We start from the raw sequence: 27,330 nt of genomic DNA on the forward strand, positions 1-27,330 counted from the left end.
AGGAAGACCTGTAAGTGGAAACCTTGTGCTACCCAGACCGCAAACGATTGGATTGCATACAGATCTGGACAACAACAACAAAAGAAAAAAATATGTATTTGTTCCCAATATTATTTTATTACACAGAGGTACTTAAATCCGACAACAAATTAGCAATTATATTTATCAATAGCAGAAGTATGCAAACTACAACAGTCATAAGATGAAATCAGCACCATGGACAGTTACTGTGTTTTTAAGGAAACAGCGACACCCAGTGGAGGGCTCGCTCGCCGTTTTGTCGGGTGGGCGGTGGTCTCGGCTAACCTCGGCAAGCCCCGGGACTCTTCGTCATGCGCATGCTCCATAGCACTACTTGTCTGCGGTTCCGGAGCCTGTGTGAAGCGAGAGGTGAGTCCGAGCAGACATGCGTGCCCTCGTGAACACTCGCCGTCAAAATAAAGCTACATAAACCTACGTCATGCCACATAAGACGAGTTTCTTTCATGTAGATAATTCATGATATAATGTCATAATAGTTTGTTGAATAGTGTCACTGAGAGCGATGTTTGTGTCTCATAGGGAATCAACACTGTCGCCCTAATGGGGTTTTGTTCTGAAATTGACACCGGAAATGTGTTGTTGAAGCTTGAAGCTTCACTTGATGCTTGTTGGATCGACGGAGGCTGCCGTGGAAACGACACACATCCACTCAATCCACGCAGGGAGGCTGATTTGTTCTCTTCAAAGGCTCCTCCTCTTCCTCCTCCGCATCCATCCATCCTTCCATCTAACCTCCAAAATGTGGAGCATGTGAAATGAGCCGCGAAGAAGGAAGAAAGGACATCTGGAAGCTTCTGAACGAGTGAAGAAGCACAACAAGCCAGGTAAAGCGCCTTAACGAGCTGCACGTGACTGCACGCACACTACACACACACACACACACATACACCTTACTCGCACATACACATCTTATTCACGCACACAAACAAACACCACTTTGCTGTGATCGTGATTGTCGTCGAATGTCCCCACGCGCGCACACCCTCCTCACAGTGATTGACAGGTAAAGGAGCTTGCTGGAAAGGAAGGCAAAGGCGCGTGCGTGGCAGGGATCTACACTGCAGCGCGCGCACACACATTTGATCCGTAATAGTGCACGTAATGATTGAGTGTATACCTGTATATGTATACGTGGGCGTCGGCGTGCGTGTGTGCGTTATCCAATAATATAATGTATACTTTAATATATGCTTGTGTATACCCTGAATATATACAGTACTGAGACATTTACGCGTACGTGAATGTGTGTGTGTGTGTGTGTGTGTGTGTACGGGTACCATGACTGCGTGCGCGGACACGTGTGTGTGTGTGTGTGTGCGTGTACTATGTATGCATGAACATGGATGTGTTTGTCATGAATGTGTACTCGAACCTGTGTGCGTATACACCTTAGTTGTATATTTGGACGTGTCTGTCTCAACCTACACTGTATACGTACCTTTACATGTATTGTCTGTGTGTACACAGAGATTGTCGAATGTGTGTGTACCATGAATATGTAAATGTATGTGTGGGTGTATATACCATGAATATGTGTATACACCATGAATGTATGCTTGGGCGTGTGTACAGGATATACCATGACTGTATGTTTGGAAGTGTGTGCACCATTTAGTGTGTGTTTTCTCTGTAGTCCTTGAATGTTCTCGTCTGTGGTTGCCATGGTAACTGTGTGTGTGTGTGTGTCTGTGTGGGAAAGACGGCAGGGGTCAACACTTGTTTCCACCTGAAAACTCTGCCAAGGAACTCTCGTGTGATAAGAAAACAGTATGTTCAAATTAAAAAAAAAAAAGCACCGACCTACATTTAAAACTTAAATTGTATTTGTTCCATGAAATTATATTATTTAATTCCCAGTTATCCCATAGTATTCCCAATTATCTTGATTTAACAGTGTATTTCTTGTCTTCACTGCTTCCAGTGTGTGTTTGTTAGATTTTAATTTATTTTTAGTCTAATCAGATTTCAGTTTCTTTGTGTTGTCCATTGTATTTCAATGTAATATGCCCAAGGCCTTCAAAATCAGGAGTGCTGGCCCCTGTCACACACACACACACATACACACACTATTAGCAATGGGAGCCTTATGTTTCCAGAAGCATTCCAGAGAATTGGCCATGCAGTAATTGGCAGGAGTTTGCTACTCTACTGTTAAACATGGAATCTCCTAGAAATTGTGAATGAATGAAATCTAATCACAAACACTAACGCCCCCTCCCGAACTAAACATGTTGGTACAGCAGCCAGAAACACTGTGGAAAAAACTTTGAAACTCCTTTCTTGAATGGAAAAATGGAGTATGCTAGTGCGGCTTTGTGTGTGGAAACCAGGCTCTACACTGTAATATTCCCCACTGATGGTCATAACTAATGGTTTATCCAGCACTAGAACTAGTTCCAAATACAATGGAATGTAAACTTTGTGTGTGAGAGACACTGGGAACACCAAGTGCAGGTAGGACTGCAAGGTTTACGTGAAGCATTTTTTCCGATCTTGCTTTGTGCACTGCCACTTCCATAATTCATGTATTATCATTCACAGTCGTGATGCCATAGCTCCCACATCACTGCCCTCTTCCAGTGAGACTGCTCTAGTTATATAAATACATCTTTTGATGTCAAATCCAAGTGTTTTCATTAGATATGAGCGAGTACACCACTATCTGTATCCACACCTGGAAGTGGCCGTAGTTTAACCAGAAATGGGTGGGGCTCACATCAATATATTAATTTAAGTCTGAAATTGACATGGATTCATCGGAAGTTGTTATAAATATTATTATTCCGCAATACGGGTACTGTGTATGTGTGTCAGTGGTCTGTCAGGCTTTATTATTCAAATTTTTTTTTCATAATCTGTGTGAAGTTGGTGATGCAAACATGCAATGATAGCAAACAGGGAAAGCCTGTCTGCCTTGTTCACTGTGTTTTTCTCAAAAGACACAGCGTTCAGTACTTAAACTGTAAACTGAAAGTTTTTCAAGTGACTTCATCTCACCAACCAAATTTTAGCAGACAAAAAAAAAAACACAGGGAACTACTACTACTATAAGACAAAAATACATTTATAGGAAAAAGCGGTCATGCTACCCCTGATGCATTAGTGACTGACGTAACACAATGCACCGTACGTTACGAGACAAGTAACTTTAGATACAAACCTAAATAGAGGCAAGCATTGTGTATGTGAATGAGGCCTCTGTGACCGCCACCTACGAATTTCGTCTAGGAAGAGGCAATCGATGTGTGTGCCAAACCCAGAGTGTGAAGAGCGAATACACACATATACATACATACACTCGTATCTGGCAAAATTGCATTATCTGTAATGGATACTCGTTTATAACGTCCCCACTGTTCCAGTACTTATGGGGGTCATCTATGTATCTATTTGTTGTCCTGCTGTTTGCTATAGCCACTAGCTTTTTTCCATATAACATGGTTGCTCCTGCCCACTTGTCTTGTATCATTCTCTGCCAACCCACTTCAGACAGGGACACGGTAAACTGGGACACAAGACATCCCAGTCCCTCATACCTCCACCCTCCAGCCATACCAGTAGACCCAGTTTGGCCCCCCGAGTGCAGTCACGGATGACTTGTTGCAGTCCCGCTGAGGCCAACACATTTAATTGTGAGGGACGGGTTGTGGTGGGCCAAGGGGAGGGGACACACACACACGCACACACACAGTCACACGCTTCATTCATCGTGTTTACCGACCATCAGCACAGACACTGAAAATGACTAATTTTTGTGTTCAGTAAGTTACAGTACATTTGAATAGTTAGCCACAGTGGTGTGAAAGTGTCATCTCAGCTGCTCCTGAGTGTAAACAATGGAGCAAGCATGCAGCGAGCTACAAACGTGACAAGATGAATGTCCATAGCTGCATGCTTGCTGAAGGGATAACTTGCAATGAGTCTCTTACAGCGCTTTACAGGAATTTTGTCCCACTCATCTTTGCAGAAGTGTTGTGATTCAGCCACATTGGAGGGTTTAAGGAGGGTTTAAAAGTGCCTGTTTAAGGTCGTGCCACAGCATCTCAATAGGATTAAGGTCATGACTCTGACTTGGCCACTCCAAAGTCTTCATTTTGTTTTTCTTCAGCCATTCAGAGGTGGACTTGCTTGTGTGTTTTGGATCATTGTCCTGCTGCAGAACCCAAGTTGGTTTCAGCTTGCAGTCACAAACAGATGGCCGGATATTCTCCTTAAAGATTTTTTGTCAGACAGCAGACTTCAGAGTTCCATTTATCAAAGCAAGTCTTCCCGGTGACCATCACACTACCACCACCATATTTTACTGTTGGTATGATGTTCTTTTTCTCAAATGCAGCATTACATTTATACCAGATGTAAGGGGACAAACACCTTCTAAAAAGTTCAACTTTTAGAGTTACTGGGATGTGTGTTATGGGGTGTTTTGTGACCTCTTGGATGTGTCACCACTGTTCACCACTGTCTCATGTTTTGGCCGTTTGTGTATAATGGCATAATGGCTGTTGCGGTAGTTTGCTGGAGTCCCTAGGTTTTAGAAATGGGTTTATAACCTCTGATCTCAAGTATCATCTTTCTGGGATTCAATTAATCTCAGTTTTGTTTTAATGGCGGAGGGGGGGGGGACATTTTCACACCACTGTAGCTAATTATTCAAATGTAACTTCTTGATCTCTTGTCCCTTTTATTCACGTGTACTTTGTGGAATTAGCTAAGCAGCAACACATATGCTGAAGTGAGCTGCATAATTAGTTGTTTTGACAGGTTTGGTAGGGTGCCTGCTAATCGTAATTGGATCAATTTCAGCAAATTGCCGACATGTGACGAAGTGGAGCGAGGAGAAAGAAGGCCAGAAGGAGGTGATAATGGTGTGGGGGTTGGGTTTTGGAATGGTCTTGCTGTTTTGATGCCATGGTAAAAAAAAAAAGATTACTATTTCTGTCATTATCGTGGGACCCCAGCAACATTTGTCCAGCATATTATCGAACCTGTCACGATTGAGGTATGGTGGCAAGGCGAGGTGGACCCAAATTGCTGTTCAAAGTGTTTGGACAAATCTTGCTTGATTTGATGATGTGAGCGATTGTTCCCGAGTGCCGTTTTAAAGAAGCAAGTCGACAGTTTATCTAATTATGTCATCAAGAATCCGCAGGGCTTATCGCTCCTGTTAGCGACATGTAGAGCTAATTTCACTGATTGCTACAACAAGAGAAGACGAAGAGGAGGGTAAAGACAGAGCAGACTGAGCTTTACGAGCATTAGCATTAGTTCGCAGGTCCACGTCTGTTATGGAGCTTGTTTGCATGACACTCTGATCATGATGAAGGATGAGTTCCAGTTTAAAGTTCACTGCCATCATCCGTCTATCCGTCCGTTCAGCAATCTGTCCATCCTTCCATTTATTTATGCATTCATCCAGCAATACAGCCATCCATCCATCATCCATCCGTCCATTTCTCCATCTATCCAGCCATCCAATCATCTGGCCATCCTCCACTCAGCTGTCTGCCTTGTTCTGTTTTCACAGTTCCACCTCTCGTAGGGACCTGTCAGTGTGTTGCCATGACAACCCTGCCATGCGCCTTACTTGTCCCCGCATTGCTTCCTTCTTTGATTCAATCCCACTCATTTTGTTGACGTATCTCCATGATGTAGAGCAGGACCACTCCAATACATCAAGAAGAGGGCCACAGTTTCAAAAATGTAAGGGTCCAAGGGCTGGACATGTTCTGACTTTCAGTGGGTAGTTCGGTTTCCTCCCTCATTCCAAAAACATGTTAGGTTAATGGACGACTCTAACTTGTCCATAGGAATGAATGTGAGTGAATGTGAATGGTTGTGCCCTGTGATTGGCTGCCGACCAGTCCAGAGTATACCCTGCCTCTCGCCCTAAGACAGCTGGGATAGGCTCCAGCATACCTGTGACCCTAGTGAGGATAAGCGGTATAGAAAATGGATGGATGGAGAAATGCTACAAAAGAGAAAATATAAATCTTTAGTAGCATATCTACAGCATGTGTGTGTATCCTATGGATTAATATGTGGACATTTATGTGTGTGTACCATTAATGTATACTTGGACACATACTATATGTGTTTGTACAATGGATTTGTATTTGGATGTGTGTGTGTGTACCATGGTTGTACACTTGGACATGCACAGTATATGTATATGTGCCGTGTGAAGTTGTGTATCATAAATCTGTACTAGGATGTGTGTGCGTATGCCATGTATGTATGTATGTATCTATGTTAAGATATGGGTGCGTGTGTGGACTACATTTCATACAAAAACTATTCATTTACTCCCGCTGCTAATTGCAAACCATGTAGGTTTACTTTGTCTTGCATGTGGCCTGAAGATGTGTGTGTGAAACGACGACAATGTCATTTTCATCACTACAGTGTGTGTGTGTCTGTGTGTGTTTTCATCATGTCACATGTATCATTGCTGTGACTTATTAATGAATGCTGGTAGAAGAAAAATGTGAGTATTATAGCTAAGCGACATTACTTTGATATCACGGCTGATTTGTTTATTTATAATTTTATAGATGTACCACAGCTGGAGCAATCTCTTACATGCACAGTTCCAGACACGCAAAGATGTTTCATAATTGCACCTCATCGAGGCGCACGTGTGACAGAATGGATGCCCAAAAATAACAACTGCGTCCCACATTGAGAGGAACTCAGTGGTTTCATCTCACGTGTTTGCTTCACGCACTTTTGTGTGTGTGTGTGTGTGTGTGGTCATGTGACTCCAGGAGCATCATGCCGCTGGTGAAGAGGAACATCGAGCCCCGGCACCTGTGTCGCGGGGCCCTGCCAGATGGCGTAACCAGCGAGCTGGAGTGCGTCACCAACAGCACACTGGCAGCCATCATCAAACAGCTGGGCGGCCTGAGTGAGTACCAACATGGAATGGAAGACTTTTGCCTGTTTACACTTACATATGCTGTCAAATCTGGATCCGATCCTCCTTCAACACAAACTATGTAGTGTTTAGAAGCATTCAGTGACAAGCGCCCTCTTGTGGACTCATGAAAGCAAGGTTTCTGGTGGTCACCATGCAGCGAGACACTTATGTAAGACAGGATGGATCCCCTCCAAATGTGTGTGTGTGTGTTTATTTGTGCAGGCCGCCACGCTGAGGATATTTTCGGAGAGCTGTTCAATGAAGCCAACAGCTTCTACCTGAGGATGAGCAGCCTTCAGGAGCGTGTGGACCAGCTGGCGGTCAAGGTCACACAGCTAGACTCCACTGTGGAGGAAGGTGTGTGTGTGTGTGTGCTCGTCTAATAGGGGTTCTTTGAAGATGCATCTGAATGAAAGCTGCATCACATTAGAGGAGTGTTTGTGCGGACGCAAGCAGAGAGGCTAAGAAGACATGATCAAAGAGCACACCGCATGACTTCTCTTCATCTCTAAATTTAAACATCTAGATTGTTTTTGCCAGCTAATGAACAGATTAATGTATCCACATCATCACACACACACACACACACAAGTAAATCAGTGGTGGGAGCATATGTTACATGGGCAGGGTTTAACCTTATTGTCGTGTGTGTGCGTGTGTGGCCATCTGGTCGTGCCTGGACAGTGTTGCACAAGTGTGAAATCTCCTCTATAGTCAAAGGATTGACACACATTCCTGATGCTGATGCTTGCAGATTCCCAGAGTGCCTTTCAGCATCAGAATCCATACACCTGTACAGCTCAGGGTGGGCAGGAAGCGGGATTTTCAAGGTTGCAAAAGTGACCTTTTAATGATGTTGGAACAGTAATATGTACAATCTGCTTATGAGCATCAAACGTGGAAACATGTTTTGTCTCTCTCACTTGTTTGCTGGACTTGTGAGTGTGGCTTTTCATGACGTTATGAACAAAAAAAATTCCTCATGGTCAAGATTTGGCTTATGAACCCCGTCTAGATAGAAGATTCCGACCCATATATGCCCATCATGTTGTAGTATGGCAGGTTTCGCTACATATCTTAAAACCTGCTGACGCAATGTGTGTGAATTCTGAAAGCTGAAGCAAAACTGAAACACGAAAATCGAAATTTAGAATGAACACAGGTGCCGTTCGGAGGCTGAAGCTTGACTGAAATGCTGTGGAAATATGCTAAAATGTAGAAAAGTAAGAGTAAAATGTTAGCTTGAGCTCAAATCCGGAATTGAACCAACCATGTCTGGATCCAAGCACTCTACCAGCTACACTTATGCAACCTTTACTAATTTGCCACAATTGGGGTAGCAGTAGGGTATGCCAAATAAGTCTAGTGCGATGCTTTGCAGCACTGCTTTTAAATAGTTGGAAATATTTTGTGATGATTGCAATGCCCGGAGACATTGCGTGTGAATACCCGAGCCTGATGTGAGGGGAAAAAAACAGAAATGAGCAGGTGATGTTGATAGAAATGTGTCGAGAAATGTCAAAGTAGTTGCTGGAAAATAGGAGTGTCAGGAAAGTGGGAATTGTGTGATGTGGATAACACCACGAACAACCTGAATCATTGAATCATTTAATGTTTGAACGGTTGATTCTTGAATAATAATGCAATATTTCCATTAACATGTCATCTTTTAAAGTTGGGGAATTTATGTTTGTGAATTTCTTCTGTCTGCCAAACATTTGCAGCTTTTCCGGAAAGGCTGGCCTTTCAACTGTATTAAAGAGCAGCATTTCTTTTGCCAACACTTTCTACCAAACCACACAGTTTCATTTGTATTACTTTACTGACCAAACATCTTAGTGGATGTTGACTACTAACCTGTGTGATCAATTTAACCTATGCTAGTGTTGCAAACATGTGTGTCCTCCTTTCTGACTCCTTAATGCTATGTTTTTGTATGTGATAATCGCCTCTCCTGCAGTCTCCCTGCAGGATATTAACATGAGGAAGGCCTTCAAGAGCAGTACTATCCAAGACCAGCAGGTGGTGTCCAGGACATCGGTGCCCAATCCTGTGGTGGAGATGTACCATCGCTGCGACAAACCTCCTCCGCTCAACATACTCAGCCCCTATAGGTCACTACTTGAACTCTGAAAATTAACACTCCTCATGAGCACTCCATTCATTCATCCACCCTTCTCTCTCCAGGGATGATAAGAAGGACGCCCTCAAGTTCTACACAGACCCGTCCTACTTCTTCAACCTGTGGAAGGAGAAGATGCTGCAGGCCACCGAAGACAAGCGTAAGGAGAAGAGGAGGCAGAAGGTGCGTCTAGATTCCTGCAGGTCACATTTGGAGTGGATATTTATTATTTTGAAAATCCTCAAGCTGTATTTTTGGTTGTTTTTTTTTATTTCCTGCCTGTTTATTGGACTGCGCGCTTGTGCCGTTCGATTACAGCAGCGGTTGGTCAGGCATCAACAAGGTCAATTGAAAACCATCAATAATGAATAACACTCCATGGCAGCAAAGGGCACCAATCCTTTAAAACGATAGATACTTTAATGTATGATGATGCAAAGTATGGAATTTTGAATGATCATGTGATAGGAATCATCTTTTTCTTGATTACACATTTACCATAAAGCACAGTATAAAGGTGCACTACTAAATAGAACTGGGCTTGACTGACTTAACCTTTTGATGGCTTTACTTGTTAAAGCCTGTCACTGATTAATATTTACACATTTTAATGATAATTATAAGGTAAAAAAAAAGTCTTGACCAACTTCTGCTGTTTGCTGTGCTTTGTCAATATTTCTGTTCATTTTGATGCTGCTCACATGCTCTTTCTCTCTCAACCTCTCATTTATCTTTCGCTCATCTTTAGTACTACTTGGCCTTAAGAAAAATACACTCACCCTTCCTTCGTTCCTTCCCTCCTTCCTTCCTTCCTTCCTTCCTTCTTCCCTCCTCTTCTTGGTCTAACACACCAGCTTGTGTCTCTCCCATGTTTCCATAGAGCTGTCCGGCCCATCCCGACAGACCCCACTCCAGACAGGCCCCACCCAGGAGCCCCCTGTCCATCTCTGTAAGACAACCCCGACCCCTGACCTCTCCCCCTAATCCCTCACCCCACATATACTAGTAGAACATGCACACGTCATGCTTGTGTTTTGTGTTGCTTGCTAGCCTGTGTGTGTTACTCATAGTTGAAAAGTGTGTAGACAGTTTGTGGTTGTGTAGTTGGCTCTGTTCGTCTCAGGACCTGGTGATGGGGTCCTATTATCCACCCACCCCAAAAGAAAAGATCAATGATAATGAACTTACTGTTGTCATTCTGTCATTGTCCACTAGGAGCAGCAGAGGCAGGTCGAGGACCCGGGTAGGGAGGTCAAGAAGGTTAGCAATTCAGGACACTTGACTCAGAGTGAATGCTAATACCTAGGTGTTGTCATGACAACCGCACATCATCTCTATCTTGCTTCTTGAAGGTGCGTAAGGCTCGTAACCGACGTCAGGAGTGGAACGTGCTGGCCTACGACAAGGAGTTCAGACCCGATGCCAGGCTCACGCCTTCCCCTTATCACGGCATGTCTCCCGAGGGCTCCTTGTCACCTGACAGCAGGTAAGTTGCTAATATGCTGCCATCTCCACTGATTCCTGAAAGGTCCCATATTTTGCACCAATTTTAAATAAGTGTCAAGAGTTGCTACAAAAGTTGCAAATCTTTTTTCAACGTTGCATCATCTTGTGATTTTTATGAATTTAATATCCACCCAATTTGCACATAAATACAGCATTTTGTACAAATACAGCAAATACAGGATGTTTTGTTGTTTTATTACAACACAGAGCCTTCAGTGGGGACTTAGCCGACCTAATACCATCATTATCACATCACAATTATACAACATATCAATAATATAACAAAGTGTGGTATTATAGCAGTGGTCCATTGTTCCAGCTGTCGCCAGCCAATCACAGGGCACATATAGACAAACAACCATTCACACTCACATTCATACCTATGGACAATTTGGAAAAAAACACGCACACATGGGGAGAACATGCAAACTGCACACAGAGTAGATTGGAACCCAGGTCTTCCTGATCTCCTGACTATGTGGCCTACATGTTAACCAAATACAGTGCGGCCCCAAATACAGTCTACATCTGGCCATCCCTCTCTACTTAAAATGGTGCAATCTTGATCACATGACATATTCAGATGACTCAACTGCAAGATTGATAGTAAAATTAGACTCCAATCAAATCGTCAAAGACGCCCCTACAATAATCGTTAACTAATAGGTGTCCTACTCATTTCCTCACCAGTCCCAACCATCCAGCTACGCAGACCGCAAACATGGGCCACCCCATTGACCACCATACCAGGGATCACCTGGGCGCAGCCACTCAGACCCAGTCACTGGATCGCGTCCTCAGGCCGGCCAACCAGCCTCAAGGAGCGGGAGGGGCCGCCGCTGGTGGGCGCCATGTCGCTTCCTTGGGAAGGACCCCATCAGCTCATGCTAACCAGGCCGCGGGGGATCTGACTGTCAACGGGCCGAGGCAGCAGTCAATTAAGGATTACCGGGCCGGCCATGGGTATGTAGAACACTTGATCACATGTTCATACTGCAGCAGCTCTGACTTAATGCTTCATCTGTAAAGGCTTATATCTGACAGATGCTACTTATAATATTAAACTATCACCAATGTATTATCTGTGCATCACAAATACAGGAATACAATGTCATGATTAAATAATTAAAATGTGTTTCTGTAGTGGCCAGCCTACCACCATTCCGGAGTATTATATCCCTCCTGCTCCTCCCCCTCCTCCCCCAAGCATCCCCTCCGCCCAGACGGCCTTCGATCACACCCCGGGCCCACCTTCTGCCGTGCCACCCACCTCCTCCGCTCTATCCCGTCCCTACTCCCCCTCGCCTCCTCCCCCTCCCGTCAACTACGTCCCCTCTCCTGCCCACCCACCTTCCGGGGTGCCGCCGGCCGCCCCACCACCTCCCCCACCTGGAGGCCCAGTGGGTCACCAGGCTCACCCCTCCCCTACACATGCTGTCGTCGGGCAGGCAGGGGTGGAGGCCGCGCCCCCCACGAGGAAGGGCACCATGCTGGGGATGATCCCCATGAGCGACGCGCGCTCCGACCTGCTAGCTGCCATACGCAGAGGTAGGTTTGAAAACCACAGCTGGATATCGGCGTCGTTTTGACGTTCTGTCTGCTTCTCCACAGGCATCCAGCTGAGAAAGGTGCAGGAGCAGAGGGAGCAGGAAGCCAAGCGGGAGCCCGTTGGCAACGATGTGGCTACGATCTTGTCACGTCGCATCGCCGTGGAGTACAGCGAGTCTGACGACGACTCCGAGCTGGATGAGAACGAGTGGTCCGACTAAAGAGATGGTGGCAATAACTCGGACCGGTGATGGCTTTGGATTTGGGTTCGCATTTTCAAATTCATTTAAAGAAAAATGACACTCTTGTCACACATTTGAACATTTTGCAGCAACTTAGTCATTTCAACGCCTCCTCTTGAGATGTGTCTGCACAACCAACAGAGTTTGGCACATGACACATAATTTGAACAAAACAAATGGACCAATTCCTCCCCCTTAAATCCTAATTGATAGCAATATTCCAGGTCTCTTTCTGCACAGAGCCCCTGTTGAGTGAGGAGGTGTTGTGTTGACTAAACACATGGCACGGCTACAAGAGTTACTCATTATTGTGCTATTCTAATGTATTTCTACTTGCAAAATGTTTATGAGTTTATGAGAAGAAGACAGGAGAAGGAACAGTAGCTCCTCTGAGTGCTCAACATTGGCCACATGGATGCTAACTTCTTTAGTAGCAGAGGAAGCTAACACGTTTGTGGTAGGCGATACTGCCAAGCATCATTTCAAGATTTAACGATTGATTGTTTTGCTGCAGTACCCCACTAATATATTTGAACAATACAACAAAAAACGGGTATTTGTGGAAACTAATATTTGTGGGACAAAAAAAATATTCATCCGAAAATGCTATATGTATTGAACCAATACTGATACTAGTTTAAGTAATCAATAGTGTTGATATTTGGATCCATCCGTTCACCCACGACTACCTAGCTGGTGATAATTGCTGGCCGCCTTCGATTGAGCCGCGTCAGGTGAGTAAAGTGCAGCCTCTTCACTTGTATGAACTATTTTGTTAAGACATGAAAGTTGACGTTATGTTGGTTGTAATTTGGTTCTCATGGAGGTTTAGCTTGGCTGGTGTGACCTGTCGCGTTTCAGCACTAAATGTAGACTTCATCCATCCATTTTCATCACAATGAAGGTTACAGGTGAGCTGGACCATACACATCCGCCCAGATTGGAACCCCAATATTCTAACTTTTTTTCCTCATGTTTTGATTTTATTTTTATCAAATTGCATGAATTAATTGAATGTGAGTGTATGTGAATGTGAATGGTTGTCACTTGGAGACCATTCCATCGTATATACCTCACCTCTCGCCCCAAAAAGTGAGCTGGGATAGGCTCCAGCTCACCCACGACCGCATTGGAGATAAGAGGAATATAAAATGGATGGATGCATATTTTAATATCCCAGTTGTTGATGTGATCAGAGGGCAAAACACCAAGTAGGACATGAACATTTTCATTTAAAGCATCCCTTATTACCCCAACTTATTAATCAATCATCATCGACTTCCTTGTGACCGACCCTAGGCAGATATTTACGTGACTTTTTACTCTCTTCAAAGCCAGTGACTGTGTGCTGTGGTATTGCTCTTCTATAAAATCACAATATATGCCACCATGAACCAGGGTCGAAGGTCACATGACACTGACCCTGGATCAGCACTGCGGAGGCTTTGTGTCTGGACTGCTATAAATACATCTGTGTAAGCAACCTACAACAGTAAATAAACAGCATTGTCTGGTCTGCTTCGGCTTGGCTGTCCACCGTGTCAGAACGCTTTTTATAATGTGGTTTTCTTTCATTTGCAGTGAGTCGTTGGTTTTGATTTACCGTAGGATCTTTTTAAGGCCATAACGTAAAATGCATTTTTAATTGAGTTGATAGCAAAAAGTCAAATTTGTGTTGAATTATTGTTAAATCTTCTAAAAACATCAAATGAAATATCATTTTAAAGAGTACCTGCTCTATTAGTTATAGTTATACATATTAGGGCTACACACAAAATTACAATCTTGATTCACATTGGTCCCGGTGAGCATGCCATGGTGTATTATCTTCTTCGCTGTCTTGGTGGGACCTCACGTTGGGTGTTTCTAGGTGCTTTCTGACATGGTTTGGTTTTGCAGTGGGGGCGCTAGCATTGAAACCCCCTCTTCCTGTTTGAGATTGCTGTTATGTGTATGCGCGTACACAACACATCAATTTCAGTTTAACTCATAATTGTGATGAATATAGACATTTTTGGGGTGAAATAGTGTAATTTGGAGCCAGCCAGGGAGAACTGTCTTTAAAACGTAAGCACATGGCACTGAACACAGAGCAAAGAAAAATATTTAAATTCATGGTGGCCACTGAACCCAACATATTGTGCAGCTAGACATTTTCATAAATGGTGGAAAAAGTAGTTTAACATACGTACATTACGTCCCTGCTTTGTGTGCGGGTTAAGACCATCCACGAATTACGAAAAACTGAGTAAGTGAGGTGCCCCTAAAAGTGTCTATTTTTGACACTCTTATCAATTGACTTGACTTTGATGTTTCCACCATTACAACACAAACAACCCAAATGCCTACCTTACTCATGGAACAACAACAACAAAAGTACCACGTAGAAGACAACACATGAACTATGCCGGTATGGAAATAAACCCATACACACAAATACATGTAAAACAGTGCTAGCATTTATAACCCGCAAGGCATGCTGGGAAGCCCACATACACACTTGCACAGCATGCCTTGCGAGTTGTTTATTAGTAGTGTTAGTATAAGTTTGTAAGCTCGTGGTGGTTTGTCGTGTGTGAGTAAGGGTGTATATGTTACCTTGATGAGGCTGCCCTGCAATTCATAACCAGTTTATAGTACATCAAAAACACCCTAATTTTTGAGAGTGAAATCTGGGACAATGCGGAGTCACCAATGTTGGTCCACTGTGCGCTACTCACAAAAAGTGTAAGATCTGTGAATGGACAAATACATACTTCATTGTGCTGTTCACATTTTGACATGAGTCCAAGACCACGCCTAACAATTGATCAACAGTACTTCGCCAATTTGTGGGGCTAGAAATGGGTAATTCTCAGATGGATGTGGCCACTTAGTTTAGGGCAGGGGTGGGCAAACTGCGGGCCACACTGTCTTAATCCGGACATTTCTAAATTCCGTTTTTAAACCTTTGACTTGGAAAGTGTAGCTGGCAACATGACAAGCAGCGCTATTGTGGCGCGCTTACGTTGCTAAAATAGTCAGATGCGATCTGTAGCTTGTACAAAATTGCAACAAACACGATGCACAAGATAACATACCTGCTGCACCATGTGGGCATACAAACAAATATCTACACACAATACCCATGCAAAAAAAAATTACTCATACATTCCTGCCGCAAGGTATGCTGGGTAGCATTTTGCCACGTTTGTTGCATTTTTGCGAGATTGCAATATATGCTAAGGAGGTCATCAGTTAACATACTCTTGATACCCGATGTTTTATTGTTCATAGTTCATATTGTTGTTGCAGCTGGACTACCCAGAATGCCTTGCGGGAAGTTTGGAAGTAATACTTTTAAGTTATGTGCCAGTTGCATGAACTTGTTAACTTTTTGTTTTGGTGCAGCGTGAGCAACTACGTTATGCTGTTTAACGCCACCTAGAGTGTATAGAGTATAGGTGACTCCTCGGACAAATTTTATTAACCCAATGTGGCCCACGACTGCAAACATTTGCCCATCCCTGCCTTACTGTGTCACATCTTGTTCGATAAAAAAAAATATTTTTTAAAATGTCACCTGAATTGTGTTATTCAACAAAGGTTCATGGTGCATTTTTGGTTCATCCGGAAATTTTACCAGAATGCCTGCAACTGTTTGTGAGTAGTGTATTTCTGGAAAGAAATCATCCCAGAAATTGTGATCTCAATTCATAACAAAGAAAATGTTTTTTTTTTCTTCCAGAATCATGCAGCCCTAATACATATCATTCAAAACAGGAGCTTATTAATTCAATGATTCACCAGCAAGGTTAATTTTCTTCTGTAAATGTCTTGTTGTAAATAAATGACACTGTAGATGATGACACAGACATACTGTTGCTGCAAAGGAATGCAGAAAAGGCTGTTTCTAAGCTGAATTCCCTTTTAACGGACTGTTGTGAGACAAGCATTTCTGGCTGCTATACTGTTTGAGTTAAATAGGATGTGGAAATGGGTCACATTCTATTTAGCGCATTGCCAAATGGGAAAGATTGAGTGCTCCTGGGCTTGCATAGTCAACGAATGTGAACGCTGTAAGAACCTGACAGTTCCCTCCTCGTCAGGTTTTTGTCACTGAACTATTGGACACTGTGTTTCTATGGTGACCGCCTTGCTCTGGTTGTCTTGACGTGACTACAGACAAATTTTGCAAAAGGGATCCTGTAAAGTAAACACATGTCTTTTTGGGGTCATTCATATACATTGTTAGACAGTTAAAAAAAATAAACTGCTGTAAGCAAGTATGCATGTAACTATAGACAATAAATGGTTAACTTGATGTGTTTGCATTTTTTATATTGAGTTTATATTGAGAACATCTGCATAACCATCAGGGGGGCTGCATAAAAGTAATTCAGAGTGTCATTTTTTTTTACATTGGAAAATTTTTTAGGGGTGTCCAAAGTATTATCACCAAGGCCCACATACATGGAAAGGGTTTGGGTTTGGGCGCCACTTAAAACACACGAAATCCAATTTTGCATAAATGGTGAATTAAAAAGGTTAATTATGCGCCTTCTGCCATCTAGTGGAAGAGCGTGTAATTGTACTGATTGCCACCAAGCCCACCTCTTAAGGCCAGTTCGAAAATTTGCAAGAATTTACATTTTGCACTGTTGGATCTTAAGTAGAGCATCAACATGCAAAAAGACGAACTGGACCAAACAGTGAAACAGGCTGTTCATCAGCTGAATAAAAGTTTATGAGCCTTTAAAAGACAAAATCTTGGTCAAAATTTAGGGTTTTGGGGATGTCTTTTTTTTTGCTACGGTCTTAAATTTTTGATTACTTATAGAATTCTATTGTTGCAATCTCCAAATAAAGGCTGGTCAGTAATAGCACTAGTGTAAGACTAGTCTCTTTAACAGTAGCAGAATATCTGAATCACACTTTAAACCTTGTAATTATGAGCAATACGTTGTTGCGTTCAATGACATCAGGTAATTTAAAGTATATTATAAGTTTCATTCAAATATAGCAAATTCTACATCTGGATTATGAATTGCCATGTGAGAATATCAATTTGATGTTTTTCGTTATCTTCCTGTTCACACAGGCATTATCAGGCCGTGTTCCTGATGTTCGCAGTGTCCCTAAATGCATCTCACGTTCTTGTAACGAGAAAGAGGAAGTGAAGTTCCCAGAGTCAGTGTTGCCAAATTGTCGATTTTGCCGCTAGAGCTGGCGACATTCCAACCCCCCTCGACGACATATTTCCTCAAAAGCGACCAGTGACAAAACTTGACCTTTTCTTGGGTAATTTTTTTGTATTTGGGGACTCAAAAGTGAAAGCCTGTATTTTGTGTGCTCACTGAGCAATAGCGGGTGCTGTGGACAGGTCCGCCCCGCCCAAAGGCAGTCACAAGCCGGCAGGAACCAGTCAGCTTCCAGGGCGCGATGCCACGGGGTGGAGCTGTAAAACGCAAATGTTTCTTAATCTTCCGTTCCCCTGGATAAAAGAGGTGTGTTTATGTTTTATTGTTAATCTATTGCTACTATTTATTAGCAAAATGAAGTGGGCTATCTTTGAGTAAATGTAAACAATTGGCATTGCTATGTTCTCAGTTGCTATTACATATACTCACCAGTAGAGTGTGCTACTCACGAACCACACTGAGTCATGGGAACAGAATAATCTCAGCATCATCTGTTATTCGCTTTTCAATTGTGCTAATTTAAAAGTTCTCAATTACTAATGTGTGATGGGAGAACTTTGTAAGGAACTATTAATTACATAAATTAGTTAACGCCATAAACACATTATTTATGACAACTCTCATACATACACATGGTGTTGATTCATCTGATGTTATCTTGACCTCTCCTCAGGCAATGAATGTCTTTCACCCTTAAAGTCATGACATCATGATGCAACCATCAGCTTCATCTATATTATCCCATTCATCATCCCTACCCCTATAAAAGAAGAGACGTGGTCATTTTTAGGCAGATGGTGACCCAGCAGAGCACCTGAGGAAGCCGCAGGTCAGTGAACATTTAATCGTCATTCGAAGAAAACAAACATTACATCTTTTTTTTTCCTGTGTGCGTTTAATGGGAAGAAAATATGCTACATTCATCTTTTGTACATACTGTTAAAACAGGTTGCTCATTAAGAGGATAACAAAAGAAAGAACTCTGTTAAAGGGATGCTTTTCCCACTTTTTTGACCTATAAATGTAGTTAGAATGTCGTATTCTCTTGTTAAACGATGTCAAAACGTCAGATAAAGAAGTTTGCACATTTGGAAGTGAACCCTGAAAGACATTTTGAATGGCTCTGCATGCTTGGTTTTACAGTTTTTTTCTAACACAGAGTTTTACTGACAGCAATGCAATCTGGACTGCATGGGCTATATGGGCTGCAGATTGCCTGCACTCAGTAAATGCAGACCTAAGTATCCGTAAGTCCTCGGGAGCGCTTGGGAGTCTGACCAATCATAGCAGACTGGGCATACGTAGAGGAGGGCCGGGGAGGTGGAGTAAACTAAACAAACAGTTTGAGTCAGAAGCAGGAAGTACATGGAAACAGATGCATGCAGAGAATGGTGCAGAATCTGGAAGCTATAGAAAGCTTTCTGTGCAGGTTATTGTGTGTAGCTTCTCTATAGGAGTCCACAGCGCAATACAAATAAGCATAATACGTAGGTCCCCTTTAAGAAACTGCTGATATATATTTATTGCATGCTGACAAATTCAAACATGCTGGCAGGTCTGTACTAATATTGAAAGTCCTGCCTGCCTGTCAAGTCCCCTCTGACAGTTCACCATGCCACCCCCAGGAGCACCCGCCCCACTATTTGAGAAACACTGCATTCAGGAATGGACGAGTGGTTAGCATGCAGGCCACACAGCTAGGAGACCCATGTTCAATTCCACCAACGACCATCTCTGTGTGGAGTTTGCATGTTCTCCCCGTGCATGTGTGGGTTTTCTCCGGGTAGTCCGGTTTCCTCCCACATTCCAAAAACATGCTAGGTTAATTGGTGACTCCAAATTGTCCATAGGTATGAATGTGAGTGTGAATGATTGTTTGTCTATATGTGCCCTGTGATTGGCTGGTGACCAGTCCAGGGTGTACCCCGCCCGAAGACAGCTGGGATAGGCTCCAGCACCCCCGCGACCCTCGTGAGGAAAAGGCGGTAGAAAATGAATGAATGAATGAAAATAATTTGACTCATACAGAAACTACATTTACAAGATATTTGAATGGACAAATAATCTTTTTTTTTCATTATGAGCTCCCCTGCTTCCCCCTGACCACAAGTCACTGCCGAGTACATATAACCGAATGTGTGTTGGCGACCCCCAGATGCTCTCTGTGTTAATTATTTATGAACATAAAAAGGTTTGCTCTCTTGTAAGGTGATTTGCCGCAGCAGATGGCAACTGTGGGATGGAAAGGAAGGAGAGAGGGAGGGATGGAGGGAGGGCGAGCTACACAGGTGGTGCTTGACGTAAAGGAGTTGAAGATGCCTGTAGCCACATGGTGGTGCTCTTCTTGTGTGTGTGTGTGTCAACACCTGAAGCTTGACCCCTGCGCCTATGTTGACCGATTTGATAACACACCTCATGCACCTTTGGCGTACTGCTTAATGAAATAATACATATGTGTAATATGAACCTGTGATGCATGAGAAAGCATGAGAAAAATCATCTCCCTTACTTATTTGCTTCACTTTTGAGAGAAGAGGCACTTGAAGTTGCAGCTTTTTGTGACATCATGAAGGGGATGGTGGAACCCACCCCATGCATACGCCCACACCAAAAACAGGCTTAATTTCACGTATGTGTTGCTAATGTTTGTGTCCTCTTGGCCCACTTAATGTTACATGTTACATGTATGTGATATATGGCATCAATTACGAATGACAAGTGTATAACTAAGAGTGACTCCACAAATAAGACACACTCACCGTCCTGACTTGACGCATTTTATTTCCCTTTAGTGTTTTTTTTTTCTGTTCCAAATGTTCTTTTGTCCTGGTTATGTACAATAATAAAAATAAATCTCTTTAAGGTTTTACATTCAACATTTACAAGTGCAAGGTGTAGCATAACTCTCTCTCATAAAGTGCATTTTCTTTTTTTTTTGTACCACAACATCATCACAATAGAGGAAATCAGTCAGTATCCTCACACACACATACAATCGCAGACATAACGAGATGGATGTATAAAACAACATTTCTCAATGAAGGCCATACTTGGTCCACATATTAGCTCTGTCATGGTTTGTTCTTGATTGATACATCTCAAACGTCCCTGCCGGTGCCCCCTGACTCTCTATTTGGAAACCCACGTGTAAATGCTCAAAACAAAAGTGGGAGACCCATAAAAGGACAAAACAGGTAGTCAACGAGGAAGAAATGTGAAGCAAAATGCCCTCCTTTTGGTCTGCTTTCAGGCTAACTATTTTTAGCCTGACCGACTTGCCTTCCAGGCCAAGAGAAGGTTGGAATGAGATGTACGGAATGATGGAGGATGAAAGTGGACGTCTTTGAAACGACCCTCTCCCTCCTTCTTGCTCTCTCTCAGACAGAGATGGCCGGAATCTGACGCCGTGACGCACAAGACTGCTGACGTTTTGTGTATGTTTACACCCCCCCCCCCCCTCAAAAAAAAACAGCTATCACATGTCTAGCTGAGAATTGATCACCGTCTATTTTGGCTCCTTTGCTCAGCCGAGCGATCAATACCAGCAAGGTCAAGCGCTCGTCTGCTCTGTGCTCCATTGCTTCTGTCTGTTCACAGCGGCCTACATAAGCAAATCAAAGTAAGACACTAGAGAGTTGGAAAATATGGCACTTTCTCAGCATAATTTTTCCCAAAAGAAAGAAACATAAAAACAAGAGGAAGAACAGTGAAGAAGAGAAATAGATACATGAATGACTCATGCCCTGATGAAACGTTACAAAAATAGACATTTCTGTACAGCTTTGCATAAGAAAAATAACACACTCACTTATTTATATTTAAAAAAACAACAAATTATCCTGTATAGCATCTACCACCCCTTCTCAATGTGTGTGTTTACAGTGAGAGTTGGCTGCAGTATGGTTCATTACAATTGGCTGTGATCACACACACACACACACACACAGTGAGTGGTCGCTCCACTCCTACCACAGGAATGCTTTGTGTCATATTCACAGATGAGAATTATTAATCGGAATAAAAAAAAAAAAAAAAAATCAGTCATGCCAGATGGGACGTCCGGTGACAATGCGTTAAATTTGATTAAATTGTCTCTCAGATGTCGCCAAATTTGTTGTGTTCTTTGTCACACTCCTGTCAGCCACCAAGCTAACCTAAACAGTGGACATAATAAGGCAGCAAATTAGTCCTGTGTGAGTTTTTACTTCATTGACAACAGTAAGAAGGCTAGTTAGCTTCCTGTGTAAGTGTAGTTCACTGAGAGCACTTAACGAGCACTTAGCAAGCTAGCCTCAAGCATAGGTGATTTCAATTAGAAAAGCTAGTGCTTGACTGTGCTTCCTGTGTAAGTGTAGTTCATTGAACATTAGCTTGCTGTTCCATTGGAGCTCACTGTTAACCAGCTTTGTACATGTATTTCAATTGGAACAGTTAGCCTGCTAATTAGCTTCCTGTTTAAGTGAAGTTTATATGTATCCATTTTGTTTAGTTTAGGAAGGCGAGTTAGCTTGGTCATTAAATGAATGGACACAAACATACTTCGTACACAGGGCTCTAGACTGCAACTAAATGGTTGTATTTTAAGACATAAAACACGAGACAATATTTTTTTTCCTCTACTCGCACATGTGTGCATTATTGTACATCATTCCCTTATTACCATGAGAATGAAAAATAGTAAAATTTGGCGTTAATTGACAACTACTTGTCACGGTCTAAGCTTATCAATGCCGACGTATGCGATCGCTCATGTTTCAATCACATTCAATCGACCTTTATACCATTTTTGTTTACACATTTTGCCTGTCTCTCACATTCTTCTGTCTTGCTGGCGGCAGCTGGCTAGCTAGCGTTATTTTCTCTAGCTTTTGGTCCATGGACTCTAAATGTGACTTTGTGGTTCGTTCAGACCTCGTTTTTGTCTCACAGGGAATCGACAAGTGGCTGTCACTTTCATGGAGTACTTTTTCAAAGTGTCACTGAACAACCTTGATTTCTCTGTTCTGATTTTGAGCAGCTCACCCAAGAATATTTGCTTCAACTCTTAGTATTCTAATAAGTCTTCAATTCAAACATTATGCCTGTATTTAATCACCACAAAACAGCATCAAGACGATGATCATGCTGTTTGAGTGGAGATGTGCTTTGTAAATAAAGTACAATTGAAATGTTGGCAGTCACATAAATTGTCAGACAAATAGCTCATCTCTAATTTGTTTTTGTCGAAGTAGCTTTAACAGAAGTTGGCTACACCTGCGCTGTCAGACACCTGACACATACAGTTTATACTGTAACAGGACAGATTTCTTTGAGAAATCATTATTTTATTCTCTTAATTGTGTTACTTTTAACAAAAAATATGTATCACTGAACAGTTAACAGTTAGCCCAGTAGTTGACAGTAACACACAAATGAGGTAGTTTGCCAACCAACATTAACTCTGGTATTGGAGTGAATAGTATTTATCAGTAATACAGTGAACATGAGAGGAAATATGAATGTTTACTTTCCAGGTCGATTTCAGTGTTAGGGGCTACTGTGCTCTGAGTAAAAAAAAAGTTAGTCTGGAGCCCTGGTAGGTATAATTTAATCATATTTTCCATTGTGCGTCCCATCTAACATGTCCGACTGCAGATGGCTAAGCTTAACATCTGATCACTGGTACTCATCGTGATTCTCCCCCTGTTGGCTTCTCTGGATTGAATAGAAACAAGTTTAATATAAAAAAATAACACTAGTCTATTTCACCGTGTGACTAATGCACAAATGTCTTCTGATGGTTTTGCAGTGAGCCAAAAGAGAGAGAATGACACAAACCCACTTAAGGATTTGAGTCACAGTGACAGCATGTTCAACTAATATTTTTTTTTCCTATATTTGTGACTGCTAAAGTAAGATTGTCCTGCTGAGTATCAAATACGCTTGTGTTAGATTTCTTATATTATTGCAAATAAGCATTATTTTTGTTCTAGTGAGGTCACAAACAAGACAGCAGAGATTCAACAAAGTGGCTCTTACTTGACAACTGTAGGATGACATGTGTGCCAGGATCCTGACTGTTATTTGGTAAAAAGCGTTAAAATAATTCCCTGTCAAACAGCCTGTGTTATTTATATTGTTCTTCGTAAAGTAAGTCACCAATCATTTTCCCAAAGCCATTGTCATCACGTCCTTGCGTTATTGTTATTATATATCATAAAGACATTATTATTAGCTTGAGATGGTTCTAACCTGCACGATGACCTTGCTGCCAGTTGTATTTCCTTCCTTTCTTCACAGACAACAATCGTGAATAACAATAATGCTTAATATGTGTCTTTTCTCTGCAAAAAAAACTGTAACTGTTCGGTGGTAATTTGTATTTTTATGCATTAAAACATGATCATGTTGATATCCTGTCCTATGCTGTGAATGGCTGCATGAGAAAGGACTCATCCCAGCACAAGCTAATGTCGGAATGCTGTCTTTAAATGAAAAGTATTTGTGCATCATAAAACCTCGCCTGTTCCCGTCATGTAATCGGGAGACACCTCATCAACACGCTGTGGAAACATCTTTGATCCTCATCATGGGTGGAAGAAATCAATGGCGGAATCTTTCCTCTTCCTAAAGGCTGTATCGTCATGCCGTCATGGAGGTGCTAAAGGAGAACAGCCTAGCCTACTTTCCAGCTCTCCCTAGACCCCCCCTCCACCCCATGAGCAGTCCCCGCCCCCGCAGCAGAGAAGCATTCCCTCCATAGCGGCTCGCTGCAGTGGTGCTGTCTTTGGTGCTGAATGCTGCTTTCGCAGTCACGGCGCAGCCAAACACGCTTCCCTCACACTGTTTTATAACACCCAACGTGCACCCTCGCTGGGTGTCTTTTTAAGGAAGGGAGGGGGGCTTGCCTATGAGTTTAGGACGGATGCTTTCCATCTTCCTGCCTTTGGGAAAATGCTGATTGTGCTGTTGTTGTTTTTTCTGGTAAAGTCCTAATGTGCTTGAAAATAAGATGTCAATCCTGAATCTAATCTATCCTCCCAGTTGATTATTCCCGCCCCCTAACTCATTAGCTCATCTGCATCAGATTAAAGGACACCGTTGTTCTTGTTTTCCCCATCAGGAGAAAACAAATTAGCTCATAAAAGATACCCAAGGTCATTCCTTGGTAGAAGTTAGCTCCACTTGAATTCCAAAGCAAACGAGCATTCCGTGACCTTCTAATTGCATAAGCATGCAGTGCTTTCCCAGCAAGGTCAGGACACTTCCCTCCAAACCTTCACAAAGATGCTACTCCTGAGAGGTAGGCCTCAAGGAGGTCCCGATGCTTCATCAGGTATTTGCAGTGGGGTCAACGCTGGAGGTTGTCCTCGTCGTCTTACTGCTGACCTCTTCCTGACGAGAGGAGCTGCCACACTCCTCGTCCCCCTGCTCTGCCAAAAGCCTCGAAGAATGCGGACGGTCTGTGCTACACGTCACTGGAGGCGCGTGGTCTGAGCGAAAGATTGGATGGAACGCAACCGCAACATGCCATCCACAGCGACTTCTGGATGTCCGGGTTTCGGAACGCATAGATGATGGGGTTGATGACGGAGCAGCAGGTGGCCGGCAGCACGGTGGCATAGGTGTATATGGCGGGGTAGCTGGAGTCGGCCACAATGGAGTACATGGCAAACGGGAGCCAGCACACCCCGAAGGCACACAGGATGGCCGACAGCGTGGAGACGCCCTTGGTGGTGGAGATGGCCACGAACTGGTGCTGCACGGCGATCTGCTGTGCATGGCGAAAGGCGATCTTACAGATCTGCAGGTACAGCTGCATCATGAGGGCAAAAACCAGCAGGAAGGTGACAGCAAGGGCCACAGCGTTGTTTTTGGTGACCGGCCGGCAGATGCTGCACATGGACTCGTCCCGCAGGCAGTTCCAACCGAGCACCGGCAGCAGGCCCAGCGTGACACATGAGAGCCAGATGAAGATGACCATCACATAGGTGAAGGTGACCGTCCGCTCCGTGTGGTAGGTCAGCGCGTTGTACAGCGACAGGTAGCGGTCCACCGTGATGGCCAGGATGTTGAGAACGGATGCGGAGAACGCCGAGATGAGCAGTCCCACTGACAGAAGAGTCACCAGCTCCAGCGAGCCGTCTACCAAGTAGGTGAAGACAAAGTTCAAGATGAGGCCGAGACCAGCCAGGAGGTCCGCCACTGCCAGTGAGCCGATCAGGATGAACATGGGCGCCCGCAGCGTGGGAGTGTAGAAGAGCACGGCGATGACCAGTGCGTTCTCGCACGAAATGAGCGTTCCTGTTACGCACAGTGCAATGTCCCATGGGCTCACTTCCTGGACAGCCACAGTGGTGGTTGCCGGCAGGAGGTCTGGGGTCATCCGCACCGCCGGCTCGGAGGACGCGTTGGACAGCTCCTCAGAAAGACCCCAGGAGGTGGATGAGCTGACAAGGTCCAGGGGGGACGAGGAGTTGAGGCTGCCACCGCCGCTCACGGCTGCCGCCGCGGCCAGCGAGAGGATCATGGCTGGGGAAGGAAAGTGGGAAGAGATAAAGGAGTTGAAAGTTGAGGAGACACGGACTGGAAGTTGGAATGAGAGCACATGTGATAATCAGCATGGAGAGCAATGACAAAACACAAAATGGGACGAAGGAGTCAAAAGTGAGGAGGGAGGCGGCAGCAGGATACAGAAAGGGAGGGTCTTAGCCCAAAGACACTTCATCGATCCAGCACACTCCTTTCATTCATTCATTCACTCACCCATTCATGAAAAGTGAGCACCACAGAACGAGAGTGGCGCATTCTCCCTTATACTTAACACACTGATCCTTTCTTCCATCTTAGCCTGCACGGCAGCATTCTAGCACGCTAATTCAAATGAGACCGAAATAAACACCAAACATGCCAACGGAGGCTGTGATCTTCAATCCGACATGTCCCTACCTAAAAGGTGCCACATTCCGAGCCAAATGCTCACGCTGCTCCCAGTCCAAACCCTTTTCAACACATTCTATTTTTAGAGCCTCTCTAAAAATGGTGCATGACGTCCTGGGGCATGGCGCGCTGCTCGATCTGCTCCCCTATTCACCGTTGCGCGTGTGCATCTTCTAGAATGCCTTCCTCCTCCTCGTCATCATCATCATCTCATCTGCTTGTGATGATGATACAGTCTGGGAATTTTTTTTTATGCAGCTAATTTTAGCTCAACAATCCTAAAAATGACACAATAGAGCTCCATTCACAAAAAGACACCTACCAGCAAACACCCCCCCTCCCCGCCCCCGTCTGTTCCAGAAGGTCACCACCACCACGCTCCCCCCACACATCCTTCCCATGCCACACACCCCCAGCACATCACTGCGGTAAAAAAAAAAAAAAGAAAAAAGATTGAGCTTCCAGACTCCAGCCAAGATGTGGACTGATTGAAACAACAACAATAATAAAAATAATGACAGTGGAAGAAGTGACTGATTTAGCTGCAGCGTTGCGTGAGAGGAAGAGGAGGGAGGAGTGGGAGTGGGATGGGGGACCACGCCACACTGAAGAGGAGAGATGGGAAAAAGATATTTACCAGCTGGGTGGCTTCTTTCGTCCCCTGCAGGAAAGCGGCGATGTCCTTTCTCCTCTTCTTCTTCCTCCTTCCTCCTCTTTTTTTTCTTCTTTATCCACGCAGTCAGCCGCGCGCGCCTCGCTGCTCCGTTGTCATGGTTATTAGGCTGCCTTCCTCCCGCCGCATGCACACCCTCGCGCAATCTCTAACCCCCTCCGTCCTCTTTCTCCACGCGCGTG

At 43.7% G+C, this 27,330-nt stretch overlaps 3 protein-coding genes across 7 annotated transcripts in view; 2 read left to right on the forward strand and 1 right to left on the reverse strand.

Annotated features, from left to right (window-relative positions):
- Window positions 1-575: 575 nt before the first annotated feature.
- Window positions 576-17,103, forward strand: zgc:109889 (uncharacterized protein LOC553542 homolog). Of its 2 annotated transcripts, XM_058068611.1 has the most exons (11): window positions 578-866; window positions 6,807-6,946; window positions 7,181-7,315; window positions 8,919-9,072; window positions 9,146-9,263; window positions 9,961-10,029; window positions 10,296-10,340; window positions 10,433-10,566; window positions 11,277-11,549; window positions 11,731-12,134; window positions 12,198-17,103. In XM_058068611.1, the coding sequence occupies exons 2-11, from the start codon at window positions 6,814-6,816 to the stop codon at window positions 12,353-12,355; spliced, it is 1,623 nt and encodes a 540-aa protein (XP_057924594.1). In that variant the 5' UTR covers window positions 578-866; window positions 6,807-6,813; the 3' UTR covers window positions 12,356-17,103. The 2 variants fall into 2 exon arrangements, with proteins under 2 accessions (XP_057924595.1, XP_057924594.1); XM_058068612.1 differs by lacking the exon at window positions 9,961-10,029 and having other exon boundaries at window positions 576-866.
- A 421-nt stretch (window positions 17,104-17,524) lies between these two features.
- si:dkey-172j4.3 (diacylglycerol kinase eta) overlaps window positions 17,525-27,330 on the forward strand; it is a 54,317-nt gene continuing 44,511 nt past the window's right edge. For both annotated transcript variants that reach the window (XM_058067032.1, XM_058067033.1), the window contains exons 1-2: window positions 17,525-17,862; window positions 18,230-18,385. The gene's annotated coding sequence lies outside the window, so the exon portion shown is untranslated. The remainder of the gene's footprint in view (window positions 17,863-18,229; window positions 18,386-27,330) is intronic.
- gpr185b (G protein-coupled receptor 185 b) lies at window positions 19,894-27,258 on the reverse strand. Of its 3 annotated transcripts, none has more exons than XM_058067037.1 (2): window positions 26,485-27,088; window positions 19,894-26,067 (listed from the first exon to the last, which is right to left on the reverse strand). In XM_058067037.1, the coding sequence occupies exons 1-2, from the start codon at window positions 26,498-26,500 to the stop codon at window positions 25,004-25,006; spliced, it is 1,080 nt and encodes a 359-aa protein (XP_057923020.1). In that variant the 5' UTR covers window positions 26,501-27,088; the 3' UTR covers window positions 19,894-25,003. The 3 variants fall into 3 exon arrangements, with proteins under 3 accessions (XP_057923020.1, XP_057923022.1, XP_057923021.1); XM_058067039.1 differs by lacking the exon at window positions 26,485-27,088 and adding an exon at window positions 27,113-27,258 and having other exon boundaries at window positions 19,895-26,067; XM_058067038.1 differs by having other exon boundaries at window positions 19,895-26,067; window positions 26,302-27,088.

The sequence above is a fragment of the Doryrhamphus excisus genome, chromosome 3 (genome assembly GCF_030265055.1).
Source record: "Doryrhamphus excisus isolate RoL2022-K1 chromosome 3, RoL_Dexc_1.0, whole genome shotgun sequence".
NCBI classification, from domain to species: domain Eukaryota; kingdom Metazoa; phylum Chordata; class Actinopteri; order Syngnathiformes; family Syngnathidae; genus Doryrhamphus; species Doryrhamphus excisus.